Source organism: Spermophilus citellus, assembly GCF_964194105.1.
Source record: "Spermophilus citellus genome assembly, chromosome: 1".
In the NCBI taxonomy this organism is placed as follows: Eukaryota; Metazoa; Chordata; class Mammalia; order Rodentia; family Sciuridae; genus Spermophilus; species Spermophilus citellus.
Window position 1 is genome coordinate 143074113 of NC_138182.1, and position 23501 is coordinate 143097613.

Here is a 23501-nt window from a genome sequence, read left to right on the forward strand (position 1 = left end):
TTGCTTTTAGAAAATTACCAAGGCATTTTTATATATCCCTAAGAAAGATTAGCGAGGCCATTTAAATTTTTCATACTTTGGATAACATGTTTCTTGGCTAAGAAGTGTCTGTTTTCATTTCACTGCTCAGATAATAATTACCAAAAGACATCTAAATCTGTGGTCAGGGGTAGTTTTTACGTACTTTTCTTTAATTTTTGAGGACGTACTATGCAAGTTTAGATAAAAAGATAATCTTACTGCTTTCAGCATGAAGTCACCTAGAGGTAAGAGAAGGTAGCAGGCAAGCAAATTTAGTATTTACTGCATGGCCCAATCATTTTTCTATTCATTAGGTACCAATTTGTCTTCATAAAATTATGTGTGAACATTACCTGAAGGATTGGAAAAGTCCAATATGCTGGTAGTAGGCTGTAGGAGATCAGGGCTACTGGATGAGAGTGTTCCAGGAATAGGCATTATAGCTAGGCTGTGTCTACAATGCCTTGTTCCCACAATGCTGTCATCTTGTGATTGGCTCAGGCCTCCATCACTTAAAAAAAAAAATCATATATCACTTTAAAATATTAGAGGGTATTTAAACAGTAAACATTTTTATTCTCTGTGCATTAAGGCATAAAAACCATTTCAAAATGGTGATCTAAACAACTGGATTAAAATATTACTGTAATTTTTAAAACAGGATAACTACAATGATGAAAATAGAAATATTTTTAACAACTATGTTCATGTAAAATTTAATTTGTACATCTGAGTAATTCTACTGCATCATAAAAAAGTCTTACTCAGTTTCAACTGGTTTTGGTAAAGAAACTGAACCTGAATGTTTAGGGAGCCCTTGAAAAATTTGCCAGCTAATACATGGATACATATTTAGTGTCCATTAATAAGTATCCAACTATGCATAGCTAAACTATAGAAAGTGTCCCTTCCTCCCTACTTACAACATACAAAATCCAGAATAGGAAGGAAGCAGCAAAAGTTACTTCTCTTTTAAAATAAAAAAAAAAGTTATTAATTAAGTGGCCAAATTTAAGCAAAGAAAAAACTTCTTTTAGAATATTTTAGAAGAATCTCACAGGCAACTCTAAATCTACTTGTAAGTGGGGGAATGGGGATACTGTTACTTAAGTTTTATGATCTCAAAATATAAATTTTAAAGTAAAACATTTCTACATAAACATAAGATAGCAATGGGGGAGGGCATGGAGAAGATTCCCAACAGCATCAGTAGCAAAATACCACTTCTAGGGTTTTCATAATATTAAAAAAAAAAACAAAAACCAATACTTTCCATTAATATTAGTTCCCACCTAAATTTATTCAATGTACCATTATGCCTAGTCCTTGTTGTACATTCAAACAGGCAGTATCACAGAATACTTACCTATTATCATGGAAAGGATAAGGCTACAGTATTAAAAATGAGTGATATGGGGGTATATTTAGAATATGTTAGAAGTAAAACATGATTTAGGCAGATTAGAAAATGATGCTAGAGAACTGTTAAATAGCTGAAGAACTGTTAACAGCCATACAAGAAAGAGAGGGCCAGGACAGACAGCTGAAGAGTTGGGAAAAGAATTAAAATGTGGAAGAAAGCAAAGACTTCTTGTTACTGTTTTAAGAGCAAGCTTTGATGTCAGACAGACCTGGGTTATTAGCTGTTTGACCTCAGGCAAATTTCTTTCTCTTGCTGGACCTTGGTTTTCCTCATATCTGTACCCCCAAACTATTATAAGGATTAAAATAGGTAAAGAAGGTGAATATTTTGGCAAAAAGAAGATAAAGTATTTTTACCAAAATTAAAATAAGAACCACACAAACCTAAGAAAGGATATTTATTTTAATTAATTTATATTGAAATGCAGAAGAGGACAGTACGGGAACATTTGTTCTCAAGGAGAAAGGAATCTATCTGAAAAGTAAGGCAAAGGAAATATCCTATCTAATAAGTAATTTGAGATTACCCTAAATTGGCTCCTTATAATTTGTATTCCTAGATGTCACAGTTAATTGTTTTAAAGAAGGACAGCTTTCATAGATTCTTAAGTAGAAATAAAGATTTTTTTTTTTTGAAGCAACAGCCTTTTTTTTCTTTCAGTTTTTGAAAACATATCTACCAATATTTGGACAGAGGGTCAGAAAACTGAATCCAAGAAACTAAAGTTAGAGATTAGTTAGTCCTGTTAATCAAGTAGAAGAAACGTAAATGATACTAAAAGTTAGAATTGTCTATAAAAGGGAATTAGTTGCATCAGTTATAGCAAATTGGAATTCACTATAGATGCTAAGAGATGTTCATGAACTACTAAAAGACCTTATATCACACTAATGCTATTTAACATTAACTTGCTTTCTAATAATGAATTGTTATGCCACTTAGTTGCTGTAGTCATGAAAAGCTGGTTATAAATTCATGGTAATTAAGGTGTGAGTATATATAAATGAAAATTATATTTTCATGTACAATCCATGCTATGACAGGAATGATACAGTATTTACATGGCAAAATATCCATGCTTGAAGCTGAATTGATAAAGCCTATTTGGCAAATAAGTACATCAACTCTTACCAAAACAGTTTCCTGAGAGGTGATGCAATAATAGAAATAAGACATTTGTGAAAAATTCCTCAAAAATTCCCTGACACTAGATTCACTGAGAATAAAAGTACTTAGTTTTATATTATAGAACTATAATGGTTACAAAATAGCATCAATATGCAAATAAAAAATAATTCAAATATCAAAAGCAAACAAAAAAAGTATGTTGATAAGAAGTTGGAGAATAAAAATAATTCCTGATAAGCAAGCAAAAGAGTCTACTATTGGGTATGTTATAATCAATAGTATATATGATTTAGGATTTTGGAATTATTTATTCTTATCTCAAGTATTTGCTTCCTTACATTCTTTCTTTGTTCCTTTTAGAGATACCGAAATTCTCTCCTACATCTCTCTGAAAACTCACACCCTACTCTCACAGAAGTAAGTACTGCTAAAGGAACAAATCAAATCTGTTCTTGATGCCTCTCCCAAAGCATCTGGGCATATAAAAGATATCCTGTAATTGCAGTCATTTCAATTAAAAGATAACAAATATTCAAAGCAGAAATCCTGAAGAATACAGAAAGCAAGGGAAGAAGGGAAAAATTATCTATAAAATTCTTCTTTACAAAATCTTCCATAATCAACATCTTGGTATTTTCCCTTCTAGTGATTTTTGCACTCTGCAGTACAATGTATTTAACTAAACTCCTGTAGCTGAAATTATTAGTATTTTACTTCATTAAAACATGTTTAGTAAAGACATCTAAAGTGCAGCACAGCTGGGGATGTGGCTCAAGCGGTAGCGCGCTCGCCTGGCATGCGTGCGGCCCGGGTTCGATCCTCAGCACCACATACAAACAAAGATGTTGTGTCCGCCGAAAACTAAAAAATAAATATTAAAAAATTCTCTCTCTCTCTCTCTCTCTCTCTCCTCTCTCACTCTCTCTTTAAAAAAAAAAAAGATTTTCAATCTATTCTATCATATATCGACAATGCACTGAAAATAAACTTAAAAAAAAAAAATAAAGTGCAGCACATTTTATTCATGTTTGTACTCATAGCAAAACAGTAAATATTTCTTGGTTAATAAATGAGGAAAATTAAATTCAGAAAAATCCTTCTGAGTTTAAGTGAAACTATTCTACTAGATCTTTCTTTTTTTGGTACCAATATAAGGTGATAATGTAGAAGATACTCAACTGACTACAGGTGATCTCAACTTCCATGCTTCCTGCTGTAAGCAAAGATAGAATCCAAGCACAGTAACTAATTCTCATTTCCCAAAGGATTATGTGGAGATGATATATTGATTTAGTTGCCTGAAACTTGAGTATAGCTTACTAGAATTCAACACTAACAAGCTGAGGTGAGTAATAATTAACATTATTCTCAGGTTTTAAATGATATACATGTCACAACTCTGCTATCAGTCAAAATGAGAACCACTTAAAAGATTCCAGACCAAACCCACTGGGGTTTCTAGAAGTACAAGTCAGAGCACTACCTTCTAAAAAACTCTGCTTGTGAATTCTTTTCTGTCTTCCGGTCTCTATTTCCCATAGTGACTTCTAGTTATCACAAAACTGACCTCAACCTCTTCAATGTTGGCTGGTGCCTTTTATATTCTCCTTACTTGATCCCCATTTGTGAGAACAAGACCTTTCTTATAATGTTTGCTATAGTATGTACAATATTAGCAAATTCTGCTATTTAAGGTTATGATTTTTATAAATCCTTTACTTCAAGGAAAGCAAGGCACTCACAAAATGAGTTATGAATTTTCTAGAGAGAGAGAGAGAGAGAGAGAGAGAGACTGATTAGGAACAAAGCTTAGGATACTTCAATCTATGCATGACAAATTAAAGGAAGAGCAAATGTACTTCTCTGGTTGGAAATTAGAACTTTAGGAAGAGCATTTTCTGATCTTTAAAATCTTTGAGAATTTTAACTATTAAAAAATACTGAAAATTATATATGTGGTTCTTTGAATATGCTTTTTTCTTCTGATTAATTCACTATCTTAACTTATTTGATAAGTATTACTTGAGTGCCTACTATGTACAAGTATTATACCTATATTTCAGTGTTCTCAGAACTGCTTTATGAAAGCAGTTACAAGTTCTGTATTTTATATATGTATAGTATGTAACATAATCATCATAAAATATAACAATATATGTACATCTGTAAAATATATACCCATATAATATAATATATACTAGAGGCATTCTCAACCATGACTCATCAGTGGACTGACTTAATTGGTATTTCACAGACTTTAATTTACATATAAAATTTTCAGGTATTACTTAGTTTTGATGATATTCTGCTTTGAAATAAAAAATAGGTTTGACTAAAGTTTAGCATTAGACTTCAGGAAGGGGAAAATGGTGCCATGATTTAAAACCAAAACCAAAACAAAACAAAACAAAAAAAATGATGGTAGCAGTGAAATGTGTCCCAAGATTGTCCAAATTAGACCAGGGACTGAAATTTGACCAAAAAATATATAAAAATAGGTCTCAGAATAAAAAAACAAGTGTTTTCTAAAATTCAAAGTAACATCAATAGAATATTATATAATTTAACAGTGGTAACTTCATAAAAGCCATGGGGAGAAATTTAGAATTTATTTTCTTATTTTAGATTGCTATGAGACTTTATAATGCAATAGCTACATAAAAAACAAGAAATGACCCAAACTTCCCTCTCCCACAATAAAAATTTTACAATCAATATAAAAATTCCTACATGACAGAGTGACAGTACCTACCTAAATAGCTTTGGAGGCAAGATACTAAATCGTGTTTTATCCAGAATTTTCCTGATTTTGTTTCTTCCACCTGAAACAGTATTTGCTTTAACTTTCTTATTTCCTTTCTCTTGTGATGTCTGTTCAATATCTCCTGGGACATCTTGAATTGAATGCCGATTACTTTTTTTTTCAGCAATTTTTGGAATATGAGGAACACCATATTTCTCTTGTTCAATCCTACTAAGCAACTCTTTGAATACTGGAAATAAACAAACAAACCTGTCATTTCTTTTCATTAGGAAGCTTTTACACCAAAAATAAATTTAAAGGATAAATACAATCACTTTCTGTTATTTGGCCTTTTGCAGCCCATTAAACATGATCACCCATCCTTTATCTGCTTTATCTACTTCTTTCTTCAGTTTTCAAACCTGACTGTACTTATGATGTTGCCCAACACTGATAAAATGAAGTCACTTGAGGAAATGGACAGAAAATGGGTAGGCTGCCAGCATGTTTAAAAAATCTACAGGTTCCTATTTAGGTAATAAGCAATATAACTAACTACTTAATGTTATAGAAATAGATTATATGTGGAATGGTGGCTGCATACTCTGGAAAATACACTTAAATAACATAACCAAATACAAGTTATAAAACCACTCAGCTTATCACAAGGCATAACTCTGAGCAATATACTTTACATGAATATAGTGTGCACTGATTATATCCAACCATACTTCTGCCTTCCTACCCCGCCAACCTGGCCCCTAGTAACCACTATTCTACTTTCAGGTCAACTTTCTTAAGTTTCTACATGTGAGAGAGAATATGCCATACTTTTCTTTCTATGTCTGACTTATTTCACTTAACATGATATCCTCCAGCTCCACCACTTTGCTCCAAAATTTGCATTTTATAAAATGGCTGATATAAATGGCTGTATGTACATATATACACACAGCATATTTTCTGTATCCATTCATCTGTTAGTGGGCACTTAGACTGACTCCATATCTAGGCATGATGAATAGTGCCACAGTAAATCGTCATGCAGCTATCTCTTTTGTATACCAATTTCATTTCCTTCAGATATATACCCAGAAATGGGATTGCTGGATCATATGGTAGATCTATTTTTAACTGTTCTCTAAAGTGGCCATACTAAGTTACATTCCCATCAATAGTGTATAAGACTTCCTTTTTTTTTTTTCCCTCGTCTTCATCAGCAATTGTTATTTATTATTAACAGCCATTCTAACTGGGGTGAGATGTTATCTCATTGTGGTTTTCATGAGCATTTTCCTGGTAGCTAATGATACCGAATATTTTTCCATATTTGTTTTTTAAACCACATTTTTTAAGTTGTTTATAAATTTTGGATATTAACCTTATGTCAGATGAATAGCTGGCAAATATTTTCTCCCATCCTGTAGGAAGGTTTCAGCAGAAGGATGATACCATTTTATTATCAATTCCTTCTACTGAATGCTTTTGTCATTACCACCATATTTTACATCACTCTAAGAATTGTTTCTTCCTCAATGTCCCCCGCCCCCCCCCCCGCCTTCTAACATGCTGTTCTTGTTTCAAGGGCTGGATTTTTAAATTGCTCTAAGCAGAGTTCTAGAAATGTTTTTTGTCTCTTCCTTGAATGTCCCCCTTCCCTGCTCCCAATCTGTAAGATCACTTATTAGGGATTTCATCATGCTCTCTTGATGATCCTAATTACTTAGTACAGAATACTAAGTAATACAAAATGGCAAGTATGATTTGCTCTGGTATCATGTATACAAACATTTTCTTTGCTTACAAGATCCATGCAGGATCTTGGTGTGAAGACCAGCTAAATTAAAGGGAGCAGCTTTGACTGCTCTCTACCACCCTCCACCCTAGACCCTAACGATGTAGTTCTACCCCAACTGTATTTTTACAATACCCATTTTACAAATGAGGCTCATAGAAGTGACCTCACATCATTTCCCACGATCACACAACTGAGCAGTGTCCAAGGCAGAGTTCAGACCTGAAATTCTCTACTTCTGATCCAGGGCATCTTGGTGAGAGGCCTGAAGAGGAAACACCCAGATTGGAAGAGGAGGAGGATGAAAGTGGGACTGAAGTCCAGCAAGCCTTGGGAACTGCCAAAAAGCTCTGCTATACATCTCCCTAGACAAAATCCAGCGCAGCCTGGGCTCCCGAGCACCCAGCCTCTGCAGGCATGTCCTTATCCACAAAACCCTACAGCAACTCCAGGCTGCCATTCACCTGGCTCTAGCACCTGCCCTGCCCCGGCCCGCCCCGGCAGCCCCTCTTCCTGGGTGAGGAAAAGATTTCTCCCTCTCCACCACCACTGGCTCTACCCTCAGGGAGTTGGAGACATCCATGGATGAGACAGAAATACCTCAGAATCCAGTGGCTCCCCCGGCCTCCAGAATGAAGTGCTACCCCAACCTGACCCAGTCTTCTTGGAAGCTCTGAGCTCCCGGTACCTGGGGGACTATACCTTGGATGACTTCTTTTTGAACTTTTAACACATCCTGCAGTGGAAAAGGAGCCTACCCTGCCCCCTCACCCCCAGAACCTCCTCACAACCTCTTCTGTGTCCCAGGATCCTGGCAGTGGAATGAACTAGATCACATCATGGAAATCATTCTAGGATCCTAAAATTATCATGGGAACAGAACCCTTCCTCATGGCGGCCTCAGTGGGCTGGATCCCTGGATGTAACTCGTTCCTGTGTTTTGATAGGAGCTCCAAATAGTGACTATGGTCTCCTTTCCTCCCATTTCAGGGTTCCACAAACTTACTTGCTTGCATGTGTGTGTATCTGGTTACCTCAGCCTTCTGTGAAGATAGGTCTTCCTGAATTAATTTATCTGTTCCAAATGCCTTAATAAGACTCTGAGAGTCTGACTTTTCACACATTTCTTCTGCCTTTCACTCCAGTTCCCACTCCCCTTGTGACCACTGGGTCCTCAGGGAAGATAAAGTGGGGCCTGTCAACAGTGGCAGAGGTGCGCTGCCAGGTTGCTCTAGAAACCCAGGCTCTGCCTCTTGAGGGAGTGGGAGGGGCTGATCTCTTTTCCCCAGGTTGAACCCCACTTTCTTGGCAGGACCTCAGCCCCAGCAGCTTCCAGATTCAGAACCAGGCCGGACCATGCACAATAGGGTGGAAACCAAACTGCTCCATGCCGCATTATTTAAAAAGAAAGGCAGGGTTTGTGGTGGCTTTTTTTTTTTTTAAATTTTACTTTTTAAATATTTATTTTTTAGATGTAGTTGGACACAATACCATTATTTCACTTATTTATTTTTATGTGGTACTGAGGATTGAACCCAGGGTCTCGGACGTGCGAGGCGAGCACTCTACCACTGAGCCACAAGCCCAGCCTCAATTTTTTTATTTTAAATAAAAGTATTTTGAAAGGAAAAAAGAAAAGGTCCATGCAACATCCAGTTTGACATTTTGTTATTCTTACCACTCAGAGGGTTCTAGGGTTCTGAGAGTGTGGGTTCACTACCTTTTGTACCTTTTAAAATTTAAACTTATTTATTCTAATTTGTTATACATTACACCTTTTGTATCTTTAAACTTACTTTTTCTGTCTTTCAGAGTTAATGTTGTTAAACACTATATTATGCTATCTATATATTTTTGTATATAATAATATTTGATACTAATTAGCAATCATTAAGTGACAAGAAAAAAGTAAAGGCATTGGATCTTTACAAGAACCTTATGAAATATAGATGGAGAAACTGAAGCCTGGAGAGTAAATAATCTGTCCAACATGCATAATGCTGGTTTCATGTTTTTCAAAACTGATATCCCTGTGGTTTAAACTAAAAGCTGGTGTCACTAAATACTAGTGTCACCTCTAGGAAATCCAAAAATGCTGAAGGCTTACTTACTTATTCTTTGTTAAGTACTGTATAGTTGCCAACTGACTGTTATATATAGGAGTCAACATGATGTAATTCAGTCAAAGTGACTCCAATAAAAAGAGGAAAAATAACAAATGCCTCCTTTTTCAATATTACTAAGCAGAGTATAAAGAGGAGTTACAGTGGAAAAATTAAAACTCACACTTCCTTTCTATAGGCCTAGTTTTAAAAGTCAACTCTTACTTCTCTAATTGCAACTGAAACCTAGGGCAACCAGCTCTTAAATAAAAACTCTTAAATTTTCTTTGACAATTTTCAATGGCTATACTGTATTTACTGTTGCCTTTCTCTGAATTTTAATAAAAATCCTGTGGTATCAAATGAATCCAAATGACAATAAATTCTTTCTTAAAGTTATTAAGAAACCCCATAAATTTCTTAATAAAAGAAGTACAAGATGAACATTTGCTTTGTTTATATGACATAATCAACATTTTTACACAGGAAGGTAGAGTCTCTTCTTAGAAATCTGTAATTCACTGATCATTAATTCAGTGCTTTAATTAATTTCCATGAAACAATCTGGCATTTACATTATTTCAGAAAGCTAGTTAAAAGATTAGAATCCTACTTTCAAACTTTCTAAGATATCAAAATAATAAGCAAAAATGAAAAGTGAAAATTCTAAATTGTACTACACACATTAGCAATCCTAATAATACCTTAATAGCTCAGATAAGAAATGTTTTACATTTTATTTTTCTTTTCTTTGTTATGACTTTACTTTTCTATTACAAAAAAAAAAAAAAAAAGCAAAGCTCAGACAGTATTTATAACAAAACTTACCAAAAATATTGGTCTTCACAGTTAGTGCAAGATGAGTATTATTCCTCAAAATTTCAAGGGCCTTTGCAAATGCAATATTCTCAAAATTCTGTCCATTTACTTCCATTATCTTAAGAGTATTTGAAAAATACAAATTAAGAAGAAAATGTAAAAAGACAAAAGCTTAAAAAAGTTTATGCTGGCTGAAAAAGTACAGTAGGACTTCAATAAAATGTACCATAAGTAAACAACGGCTCTCTTTGGGAGAAGGTAGATGGGTATTTATTTTTTTCTCCTATATGGTTGCATTTTCCAAATTCCCTACTGTAAATTTTATATATATATATATATATATATATATATATATATATATATATTTTTTTTTTTTTTTAAAGTTCATTCACTTTAGGATAATAGTAAGGATTTTTTTTAACAAAGATCACAGAAAAGTTCATAAATGAAAAATTTTGACCATATCAGATCATATCAAAAATTACCACCTGTGTGTATGTATAGTCAAATATCCTATGTGTAAATTTACTGCATTTAAAAGTGAAATAATTCATTTGAAAGTAGCTCTCTAAATATATTTAAAAACCTGCTGTCACTGATTGTATCAGGTAGCCAAACAATAAGAAGCATAACTGAGATAAGTTCTTTTTCATATGAACATCAAGGATTGCCCAATTTGGCTGTACCTCAGAATTATACAAGTTTAGTTTTAAAAAATGCCAATTCCAATAAAGAGTGATAGAGAGAGAAATATAATGAATAAAAAATAATCAACAAAGAAGAAAGATCTAAGGGACTGATATAAAACTTCCAAAAGGATAAGAAAGAATGCATAACGATACATTATGAAAAAAAAATTCTACAGAAGTAAAATTCAAGTTAAAAAGACCTGCATCTACTAAAACAGATAATACAGTATTATGCAAAAATAATAAAAATAAAGAGATCCCCTTTTTTGAGGGTGTGGGAGTTGCTTAAAGCCTCAGATCATCTCCACAGTAATGGAGAGGGCTGATGGAAGAAGGAAAAGCAGATTAAATTTCATTCTTAGGAATTTGGGTGGCTAAGGTAGGAGGATTGAAAATTTGAGGCCAGATTCAGCAACTTAGTAAGACGCTGAATTAAAATAAAAATCAAGAGGACTGGGGAGGTAGCTAAGTGGTAAAGTGCCTCTGGGCTTAATCTCCGGTACCAAAAAAGGGAAAAAAACAAAAACAAAAACAAAACAAAATCTATCTACCTACCTATCTATCTAGGGCTGGGGATGTAGCTCAGTGGTAGAATCCTCAAGTGAGGGAGGCTCTAGGTTTGACTACCAGTACCACTACAAAAAAACAAGAAGCAAAAAACTCAAAAGTCTCTTGGAGCAGAAATCACCCATTGGTTATGAATCACTATTTTGAAGTATAGCATCTTTCAAAATAGTTTTTTATAATGTGAATACCCTTATCATATTAAAAAAGTGATAGTATGGTTCAGTTAAAAATTAAAATAAAACCACATTTTAACTGAATGAATAAGTTTTTGAACATGAAAAAGTAAGTTTCTCAAGTGAGTCTGATGGTATCTAAGATCTGGGAAACAACCCTCTGATGTGCATGAGTATCATCTTAGAGAGCTTTGTTAAAAATACAAATTTAGAAACTTTATCATTTGAGAATGTAATAAATATGCCTGGAAGGACTGAGGTTAGCATGGGAATTGCATTTTTAATGTAACAAAAGGTTATAAGTAAATCACATTTTCAAACCGCCTGCTCAGTAGTTACCTTATGTCTAAATGGAAGATATGGATCATCACCAAATTCCTTTCAGTGTCTCATTTTTTCTGGTCCTTCACCTGACTCACTTGGCTTATAAATGTAGTATGTTATCATATGAACAGTATTTAAGTTGATACCATCACTTATGGTAATCTTCAGCCACTTACATAAGAAGTGAAATGACCCTTCCTTCAAAATTAATCCTTGGGGTATGAGGCAGGCCCAAAGGAGGTCACGATGATGAGGCCTGGTCGAGCTGGTTCAAACGCTAGATCAACTTTTTTATTAACAGCAGTGGATATATAATAAATGTGTTTAAAAAGTAAGCCATATTAGAATACCACCTCTTAAGAGGCACTCAGACAAATACTCAAACTGACTATATCTACTTAAGAAATATCGGATAAGAACAAAAATAACAGACTATTGTGTTGATAAAATGGCTTTAATTTAAATGGTGAGTCATTTACTTACCTGATCACCACGTTTCAGTCCTGCATCAGCAGCTTTGCTACCAGGTTCTACTCCTTCAACAAAAATACCAAATCCCTTCTCACTTCCTCCATTAAGGCTGAAATTCAAAGGTGACTCTCGAGAAGCCTTTTGTAGCACAACCTGTCTCCACTTAGCCTTTGCAGCACAGGCGATATTCAATAACCTAAGATGACCATTCATTTTCTGTAAAGTAAAAAAAAGAGTAAAATTATGTCTTCCTATAGGCTTCTAAAATCATCAAAAATTATTAAAATAAGAACTATAAACATAAAAACAACTAAAGGAGAGGGTACGTCTACTGCAGTACACTCTCAAGAATAAGATGTCTGAGTACGATTTTATTTTTTAAAAGTTTTTGTTTTGTTTTTAAATATTTATTTATTTATCTTTAGTTTTCGGCGGACACAACATCTTCGTATGTGGTGCTGAGGATCAAACCCAGGCCGCACGCATGCCAGGCAAGCGCGCTACCGCTTGAGCCACATCTCCAGCCCTTTGAGTACGATTTTAAAGTCTTTTAGATAATCACAGGTTAGCAACTGAAGAGGTTGAGGCAGGAGGTTGCAAGTTCAGGGCCAGTTTCAGCAACTTAGATAAGTTAAAAAGAAAACTAAATATCAGGGCTGGGGATGTAATTCAGAGACAGACTGCCCCTGGGTTAAATCCCTAGAACCATCACTACCACCACCACCAACAAAAGATTTCAAAATGTTATCTCATCCCCACAGGGATGATAAAAAAATTACTTCTCATTCTCTGAACTTTCGTAATACAAACACCTATCTTGTTCATCTCATGACTATTGACGTTGGTGTGCCTCTATATCAGGTTTCCCAGTCCTTGTTCATTTCTCCCCATTTTACAAAGCAGATATGCTGCTGAGAGGTCTATAGGAATTAAGGGGTAAAAATTGGATCAAATCTTCCATTTTTTTTCTTCAGGCAACTCAAGCCACTAAGACTCTGAAGACTATAATTCTTAAGCATCTGCTATGTGCCAGGATTGTTTTCATATTGTTATTCATTAACTCACTACAATCTTCATACAATCTCATTAAAGTAGGGGCTATTATCTTTCAAATAAGTAAACAGGAACATAAAGGTTAGGCAACTCGTCCAAATTCACATATCGAGCAAGTGATGGAGTATGAATGTTAATTCAGGCAAACTGATTCCTGAGCTGTACTCTTAACCATTATACTACATTATTTATTTCCAAAAATTTCAAGCTGCTAGAAGCAGACAACCTAGTTGCAGCTGAATTCTATGTGACAAGGAGAATAAAATGTATTCATCAATAGCTACTGTGGAAGTTAAGAAGACCTTGAAGGAATTTTCTTAAATACTGTATATTTAGAAAAGGTGAAAGCACATGTAGCAGGGAGATCCACAAAGTCTTAATGTAGATCGGATATAAAAGATATGCACTGAAAGTTGCACATACCTGGAAACAGCAAGACTGGGAGAAGAGAATACAACAAGGTCTGTGATAAAGAACTACAAAATAGTCTGGTTTAGATATAATCTATAGTACATAAGAAAAATCCTGAAAAAGTAGATGAGTGACACGAGTATAAGGTGAGACACTACTTTGGTAGAAAATATGGTGTACTGGGCTGGGGATGTGGCTCAAGCGGTAGTGCGCTTGCCTGACATGCTTGCGGCCCGGGTTCAATCCTCAGCACCACATGCAAACAAAGATGTTGTGTCCGCTGAAAACTAAAAAAAAAAAAAAAATCTCTCTCTTAAAAAAATAAAAAAAATATGGTGTGCTAACAAAGACAAGCAATATGCATTGTTTGTACTTTAATATCTATCTTTTGGACACACAGAATGGAGTACAAGAAAACGAGAACTAAGACCATTTAGCAGGCTACTATAATAGAACAGGTATAATGAAATAATGAGCTCCTAAACTGGGAAGTAGAAAAGAAATGGCTGAAAAAGAGACCAAAAGCAAAGACACATATGTATACATAAATGCCTAAATCAGCGACATGGGTGACTATGGACTGATCCACATATGCCCAGTACTTAGAAGCCTGAGGACCTAAGAGATACTAGTCTTAAACTAAAAATGAAAAACAGAGTCTAAAAGGATGATTTTTGTTTCAGCTGAGGTGGCAGAGGATAAGCAGAATTACAGAGTTCTCAGAACGGACATTTAGTATGCAGGATAATACAAAAGCCGCTGCTGTTCTGAATAATAGTTCTCACTGAGGAGCAGCAACTCTGAAAAAGAAATTCATTTGAGCCTTACTGTATCTTCCAGATTTTTTTCAAATTCTTCCAGAAACTGAGTCATAGCAGAATCACCTTCAAAATCATTAAAATGATTATTTACCCATAATAATACAATCCGTGTCACCTGTGGAAACACAGAAAAGGCAGCATATGGTTATGAGAGGCATTATTTCTGAAAAAGTACATTCCAAAAACATGCCCCAAACTAAGGAAGAACAGAGCTTTATGACTAACCTTCTTCTCCCCTTCCTTGAATATAAAAAGGCTTGTTCTAACAGAGGCATGCTTTAGTCTAAAATTTTGCTTCCTTGGGTACACAAGCAACAGAGAACTCTGTGCATTCAGAAGATAAAAGTCATCTTATATTCATTAAAATGGAATAAATACATGGGATATGTATTTCAGAGCATCTCAAAATACAAACTTCATATCATAAGAGCAGGTAATCATATAAAAAATAGTATAAGTGTTTCTATAGCTAAAAACATATTTAACCCCAAATTTTAATGAAAACAAATCTGATATTTCATTCATTGTAAATACTGTCAATTTTCAAAAATGGTGAATTGGTTTGTTTACTTTGCTCCATAGATTAAAAGTAAGAAAATGTTAAGTAGTAATATAGTTAGCAATGTAATTTTGAGTCATATATTTTCAAAATTATGTAAAATGCACATGCACATAAAATTCACCATTTCAATCAATTTAAAGTGCACAATTCAATGGCATTTCACACATTTATAATGTTATATGACCATTATCACTAACTAGTTTAGTAAATGCTTCCCATTCTGTTCTTTCTCCAGACCCTGGAAGGTACCACTAGTCTACTTTTGTATGTATTTGCCTATTCTGGACATTTCATATAAACAGAATCACGTAATATTAGCTTTTTGTGATTGGCTTCTTTTAATTAGTACTTTGTTTCTTTTTATGGATGAATAATATTTTATTAAATTGCTATATATGTTTTGTTTATCCATGATAAACATTAGTGGGATATCTGGATCATCCTCACTTTTTTGCTATTGTCAATAGTGCTATGAATCTGTGTACGAATTTTTGTTTGAGAACCTGTTTTTCAGGCACATACCTAGGAGAAAAATTACTGGATTGTATGGGTACTCTATGTTCAAATTTTTGAAGAAATGTCAAACAGTCTTTCACAGAGGCTATATTATTTTACATTTCCATCATTAATATTGGGGGTGGGGTATCTAATTTCTCACATTCTTTGTTTTTTAATTTTTTTTTGGTCTTTTTCCTTCTTTTTACAAAGCCATCCCAGTGGATACAAAGTGATATCTCACAATGGCTTCAAGCTGTATTTCCCTAAGACTAATTATGTTGAGCATCTTTTTCATGTGCTTGATGGCCACTTATGCATTTTCCTTGGGAAATGTTTAAGTCCTTTGTCCATTTTCCAATTGTGTTGTTTGTCCTTCTGTTGCCAAATTGTAAAAATACTTTATATATTCTGGATGCTAGACCCTTATCAGATATGATTTGCAAATTTATTCTGCCATTCCATGTGTTGTCCTGTATTTCTTGATTACCAGTTGATACAGAAAACATTTTAATTTTGATGCAATTCAAATATCTATTTTTTTTTCTTTTGTTGCTTGTGCTTTTGGTGTCATATCTGAAACACTACTGCCAAAACCCAGGTCATCATGATTTACTATTATCTTTTCTTGTAAAAATATTATACTTTAATCTCTTATATTGCCTTTATTTATTTATTTTTTTTTTTGTGGTGCTGGGGATGGAACCTAGACCTTGTGCCTGTGAGGCAATCCCTTTACCAACTGAGCTGTATTCCCAGCCCCTCTTATACATTTTGAGTAAATTTTTATGAATGGTGTAACCTCTGATATATTTTGAGTAAATTTTTTTTTAAAGAGAGAGTGAGAGAGGAGAGAGAGAGAGAGAGAGAGAGAGAGAGAGAGAGAGAATTTTTAATATTTATTTTTTAGTTCTCGGCGGACACAACATCTTTGTTGGTATGTGGTGCTGAGGATCGAACCCGGGCCGCACGCATGCCAGGCGAGCGCGCTACTGCTTGAGCCACATCCCCAGCCCCAGAGTAAATTTTTGTATATGGTGTAAGGTAAGTAAGAATCCAGTTTCATTCTTTTGCATGTAGAAATCTAGCTATTTCTAAATCATATTTTTTTCAGTCTCTAGGCATGCCTTTATTTTCTCAGGAACCAAAGTAATTATAATTAATTCCAAAAAAAAAAAAAAAAAAGAGAGGAAGACAAGTCTGTAGTTTTGCACACTTTAATCTCCAAAATAATACAATTCTACAGTTTAGTAAGGTGTGGGGGTGCACACCAGTAATCCCAGTGACTCAGGAGGGTGAGGCAGGAGGATCACAAGTTTAAAGACAGTCCTGTCTCAAAAAAAAAAAAAAAAAAAATATAAGGGGCTGGGGATGTAGCTCAGTGGTTAAATGCCCCTGGGTTCAATCCTCAGTATCCCCCCCACCCCCAACAAAAAATCAAGTTTGCCTTCATCTAACTTATTTTCTTTGCCATTATGATCCTACTTTTTATTTTCTTAGAACAACTTACTTCCCACTAATTTGCTGAGGTATTACTAATATTTCCATTAAACTGTACATACCATGAAATAGGCAAAATAATCTATTTTAAATAGCAAATAACATTTAATGCAAATTCAAAGAAAAATTTAAATAAGTAGCAGGACAGAGAAATTAGGATTTAACATATTGTTTTTAAATGATTATAAAATATTTTGGTAAAATTCTAAAACACTTATGCAGGTATTACGTTTCCTGAATTTAGAGCAACATCACAGCCTTATTTCAATTTTTGCCTTGTAAGATTCATGTCTAAAAAAAAAAAAAAATTCATGTCCCCTTGAAATAGGCTACGCTATCATAAAAGTCGATAAGCAGATATATGTCTATACCAACTTACTAATTTTTTAGGTGAACTAAATTTTGTTATCAAAGTAAACATTTAATCTATCAACTGCGAAACATTCATTAATAAAATGTAAATGTTGCTGTGTGTGGTGGTGCATGCCTATAATCCCAGCAACCGAGGAGGCTACAGCAGGATTGCAGGTTTGAGACCAGCTTTAGCAAACTAGTGATACCCTCAAAATAAAATAAAAACAAAAATCAATGGGGTTGTAATCCAATGGTGAAATACTCTTGGGTTCAATCCCCAGTACTTCAAAACAAAAATTCTACATTAAAATCACTTTCATACCCATGATATTTTTAAAACCAACCTTATCCCTTAAGCTGTCAATCTTAAACCATTCCAAAAGCTTGATTCCAACATCCAAAGGACTTTTAAGAAATGTCCTATAAGTTAATAAGAAATCTTCTATATAAGTTGGGTCCACAATGGAATGTTCTTCTATTAAATGCATAATGAGACGCTCAGGTGTTGCCTAAAAATCCAAGGACAAAACGGAATCAATTAACTCCCATTGATTATTCTCCTTTATAGCCACTCCCTTATACAAATCCCCAAAGTAATTTCACCTTTAAATCTTTAGCGCTGGGAGTAGCTAGTCTTTCTAGGTTGTAATGCAGCAGTAGAGGTTTAGATGAGAAAAAATATAGAAATGAGTACCCAAAACAGCATTTACTCAGCTGTACCTTTTTCCATTGGCATCCTCAAGAATTTAATTGATTTATTCCTTGTGTGGGCTCTTACTGCCATTTCTAGTATAATGGGGGTATATAATGACTGTCCCAGGCAAAAGAAGGAAGAAGCAAGAAGTAAAAAAAAAAAAAAAAAAAAAAAAAAAAAAAAAAAAAAAAAAAAAAAAAGAGGGCGGGGAGAAAGAAGGAAAAAAAAAAAGAAAAGAAAAAGAAAAAAGGAAGCAAGCAAGCTTTTTGTCAAATTTATTTCACTTCAAATTCTCTTCTGTCCCAAGCTGCAGGAATAATATATCAGTTCAAAAAAAGCCAGTTTTACTGCTGTTACTTCCTCAAATAGTTTCCTTCTACATTTTATCTCTGCTAGCTCACCATCTTGGGAGGAATGAGAAGTCCTATAGATAGTTTTTACATTCAGAGTTTTAAATGCTTGCCTGTCTGTAAATTTATCAAAAGAATACAAACAAACATTTACCATTGCTCTTCTTTGAGCTTCTGAATTAAATAAAACAGATGGTAAGCCTGATATAAAAATTAACTGTTGCTCATGACCCCAAACTTCAATTTGCTTCATTCAAACAACTTGTTGCTCAGAATAAATGTACATTAAATAAATGTACATTAAACATACTTTAGTACTACAAAGTACTTAAGAATTTTATCTTTTTTAAAAAGGTGCCCACCGCTAAGTATGTAAATCATTTCTCTGAAGGAAGTCATAAGACAGTATTTTCATTTAACTAACTTAAGGAACAAGGAGACCATAGATTATTCTTATTCTTCCACCCTCTAAACACCAAATTGGCTTTATTATCATCGATGGTTTAGGGTCACTTAAATGTTGTTTTTAGATTATATATATCGGAAGTCATGGTGTAAACTGGTCAACATTAAACAGAGGCCATCATTTTGACTGGCTAAGTCATTGAGGCAGGGTCTCTTATAGACATGAAGCTATACATTCTAAACTTTAAAGATGAGTCAGGTAATTATGTTTATTAGCAGCTGAGAAGGTAGGATGCTCACACACCAAAAGGTTGCTGTTTCTTCCTCTGGAGATGGCCCACATTCTCCCTTTAATGTGTACTACTTGCTTTGTCCCAGTGACTTCTCCCTCTCAAGATAGCCCACATTCTTCCTTAAATATGCCTCTGCTTTCCTAAATAAACCTCTATGTCTCAGATGGAAGAAAAAAAGTTGGGATGCTGGATGAACACACAGAGGTGGCAGGCAAAACAGATGGTTCGCCAGAGATTGGTTACAATAAGCAAATATGTAAATATACAGAGAATAACAAGAGTCATTGTTGGTGAATGTACTTATAGAAACAGAAAGAAAAAGGGTAGAGAAAACCCTGTATGGGGTGTAATACTGGATTGGATGTATCAGTATAAACCCCTAGATGTTTAACAGAAAAAGTAATAAATGGGCACGTATTTGTAATACATCCATCCATAGATAGATTTCCTAGCTTTATCTGATGAGAGGATCTAAAAACAAAGGGAATATCCAGATATTGGTTCATAAATACCATCTTCAACTGGAAAGATCCTGTATACTCTGGGGGAAACAGCTGACTTCAAAATCTGGTGTAAATCAAGTTCATGATGAGCCTTACTATCTGCCAGAGAGGGACATGTCAAAATAATATGAGTCAGCTTAAAGAGGGCTTCACTGGCTAAATCTCAAACAATTTGATCTAAGGAATAATACTGGTGAATACATAAGTCTATACTAATATTAATAAATGTAGAAGAAAAGAAAGCTCATCTTTACAAAATGACAGTTTAAAAATATGCAAGAAATTATAGTAATAAGGTCTCACCATTTCAGGCAAGAGTAGTCAGTCAGTCAGTGGAAGTAAAAACTTCTGGGTAGAAGTTCGTAACTATCCACGAACTAGAGGTAGTTTTATTGATACTATCTCAGAATATCCCTTTACCAAGTACCCATCAGTTACAAAGGATCAAATGGTAATTTTTACAGTGAAGAAACTAAATCTGTGTTCCTGGATGAGACATCAATGTGAGCAGGGCATCAAGGTTTATTTTACCATGGTGGAAAAGGTAACATCTTGTGGCCCCTGATGTGGTGTAATGAGAAGTGCATGTCATCATTTCTGTGAAATTCCTGCTGGGAGGAGGAAACACTAGACTGATCCAGGTAAAGGGTTATTCCTACAGGATATAAAATAGGAACAGACTGAAGTGACATGACAACTAAATCTGTGTTCCTGGATGAAATCCTAGACCAGAAATAAAAAAGTGGCAATGATGGGATTGCTGGTGAATAACTAACATGATTTTTGGGCTGAATCCTTCTGTTTCAGCAATGTTTAGCTCCAAACTTGGAAGGATTCCATGGTGTTTATGCAGGAGAGCATTCTTGTTTTTAGGAAATACATATGATATATTTAGAAGTGATGGGGCATTACTTTTGCAGGTTACTTTCCATTTCCACTAATGACAATGGGGCAAATGCAGTAAAATATTAAAATTGAGGGAAATCTGACTCAGGGAGATTTTATATTGTTCTTGCAACTTTTCTGTAACTTTGAAATTATTATAAACATAGAAGTCCTTACAAAAAGACAAAGGAATTAAAATAAAATATATACATGACCCTAAGGTCACTGATATGTTCATTTTTTCTCTACAGAAAAAGCTTAAAACCATCAGTTAGGAAAAGAGAGACAGCTCTGAGAAAGTCTTGATTCTAAGGAAGAGTAGACATGATATCAGCTTTAGATCTGTCTTTCTGATCCATACTCCTCATATTAAATAAATTCCTCCATTTCCAATTAGCAACCAAGACTAGTCCAAAAAGACAAGAAGCTATGCATTTATTCTCTCCCTTTCGACTATATGGCTCTACTTTATATCCAGAGGTTTTTAAAGAACAGAGGAGGAAGAAGGCAAGGAATAGGGGAAGGGGCGGGGAGAGAGAAAGTATGAGAATACATACTTAATTCTGTAACTGTACTAAAGCTTTTGATTTACCTCATTTAATCTTAATCAAGTCCTTCTGTATTACCACCATCTTTAGACTTAGAAAAAAAGTGAGATATGGAGAAATCAATGCCTATTTTAACTCTGCATTTTCATCTATGAGTCCTATGCCTTTGTGGCTAATCCTTGAATTTCTATTGTTTCTAAATATAAAATACATTTTAGAAGAAAAACTGACCAGTATATTCCAAAACAACACCCATCCCCTATCCATGCTGATATGAAATGGCAGTAAGTTATTTTTCAACATTAAAATGGATAAAAATCAGCTTAGAAAAAGGCAAAAGAACAAATATATTGATTAAAATTAGATTTCAATTTGTTAGTGAAGTTATCTTGCACTATTTAAAAAAGGAGTTCAGAGCCTTTTTAAAAGCAAGTTGAAAACTTTATTCTATCAATATCTAGAATAATAAGTTAAAATACACACCTTGATTACGATGTGTCCTTTCCTGGTTCCGCTCCGGTCTAATTCGCGGTGCTCATGCACCATAACAATTTCTCCTTCTTCTTCAACTTTATGGGTATTTTTTTCCACATGATTTAAAATTCTCCAATAATCCTGCTGGGCTATGCAGACAAACTGTCCAAGAACAACATGGGGACAATTAATGAACCTATAGTACATAAATATATCACTATGCACCAAAGCAGAGCACAAAGGCAAGAAATCAAGCGGCATCAGTTCTTTCATTCAATCCTTTAAACTTTTAACAAAAATCAAGGTGAAACAATGTACACATAAAGAGACCGAAGAAGTCAAATCCGTTTGAATTTTGCTCTAAAAGGAGAAGTGAACATCCACTTCTCTCAAAACTGACACTACACAAAGAAAACACGAAGCAGGAGTAAGTTAGAAACAAACAACTCTGAAGTTCCTATTTCTTTCCCTTGTTTTAAAAAGACTCTGAGCTGGCTAATATCAGAAAGAAATGCAACAAACTAGCAGTTACTTGGCACATTCTCTTAAAAAATTTATAGTTTGCTCAATCCCATAAATATTTGAGGCAGTTATAAAATTGAGTTTCCTTTATTAACAATGAGCTATTGAAACTCCTCATTCTCACATACAGTGATTTTATTTTAAGGAAGGAAAAAAATCAGGTTCAGCCATTTCAAATCAAACAAGCAAGAGAAAAGCTTACCTGACAATCATCTACTTTAGTTCTGACAATACCACGCATGTACTGCTTATCAAGAGTGGGAGTAATTCCAAAACTATTTCCCATAAAGAGATTTTCAACTTTTCCATCTGGATGATTAATTTCTACAGTGCCATTTAAAATAACATACCATGAATCAAGCTATAGAGAAAAACAAAAGGTTTTAAGAATCTTTTAGAAGTGATAGTTATATGTTAACTTTGAACAAAAATCTAAATCAAAATATATAATTTGCATAATTTGAAAGAGTGAAAAAGAGAATCTGGTTATATTATTAAGCACTTTTAGAAACATTTTATGTTCTTTATTCTAGTCTGTATAACCACTGAAGTTTATTTTACACTTTCTTCTTTTAGTAACCAAAGGAAATCAGGAGCTTTCATGATGACCAAATTTCCTGAGGCAAAAATGTAATGTTTAAGAACACAGATTTTTTGGAATTTTAATCCAGACCCTGCCATTAACTAGCCTGGTGACTTTTGGCATGTTATATAACCATTCTGAACCTCATTTTTTTTTTTTAACTGCTAAAATGGTCCTAACAATAGAATCTATCATAGAATTACTATATAAATTGAGTTATTTCATACTAAGTGCTTAGAGGTGTCTGACATGTAGTAAGAATACCAAAAAAGATAGTGATTAATTTAGAAAGACTAGAAAAAGCCTGAATTTTAAGGCATATCTAACAAAATAGAATGCTCAAAATTTCTCCTGATGTTAAGAAGACAATGCCCTCATTTATATGGAAGAAATTAATGTTTCAGGGAGATATTTCTTTTAAAGGTCACTGTGTGTCAATAAAAGACCATTTAATTCCCTTTAATAAACAACCCTTCTTATTATATGGTAAACTTTCAATAGTTTTAATGTGAGTTAAGGGAAAATCTAGGATTGTCAGTTCCAAAAGGTAATTAGTGTATAAAGAAATATTTTTTTTCACAAAGTGTATTTTTTTTTTTTTTTTTACTGTTTTAAATGTAAAATATACTCACTACTGAACTTGTGGATTACATAGGCTATTTGAGAATAGGGACTACCCAGTTTTTTCCACTACATCCCTGGGTCTAGAGCAGAAGCCGGTACACAGCTGACATACAACAAATTTTTGCTGATGGAACTGTGGGAAATTAAGACAACACAAAAAATTGTGGGG

At 34.1% G+C, this 23501-nt stretch overlaps 1 protein-coding gene and 1 pseudogene across 10 annotated transcripts in view; one reads left to right on the forward strand and one right to left on the reverse strand.

Annotated features, from left to right (window-relative positions):
- Positions 1-23501, reverse strand: part of RAPGEF6 (Rap guanine nucleotide exchange factor 6) — a 213992-nt gene that overhangs the window by 57026 nt on the left and 133465 nt on the right. For all 9 annotated transcript variants that reach the window (XM_081279815.1, XM_081279813.1, XM_081279814.1 and 6 more), the window contains 8 exons: positions 22328-22486; positions 21613-21765; positions 17796-17960; positions 14548-14655; positions 12268-12471; positions 10041-10149; positions 5325-5565; positions 375-532 (listed from right to left, as the gene is read on the reverse strand). In XM_081279815.1, the coding sequence (XP_081135941.1) occupies positions 375-532; positions 5325-5565; positions 10041-10149; positions 12268-12471; positions 14548-14655; positions 17796-17960; positions 21613-21765; positions 22328-22486 (1297 nt within the window). The remainder of the gene's footprint in view (positions 1-374; positions 533-5324; positions 5566-10040; positions 10150-12267; positions 12472-14547; positions 14656-17795; positions 17961-21612; positions 21766-22327; positions 22487-23501) is intronic.
- Positions 5753-7973, forward strand: LOC308652376 (SERTA domain-containing protein 3-like; annotated as a pseudogene). Its single transcript has 2 exons — positions 5753-5806; positions 7358-7973. The product of its transcript is annotated as an SERTA domain-containing protein 3-like (transcript).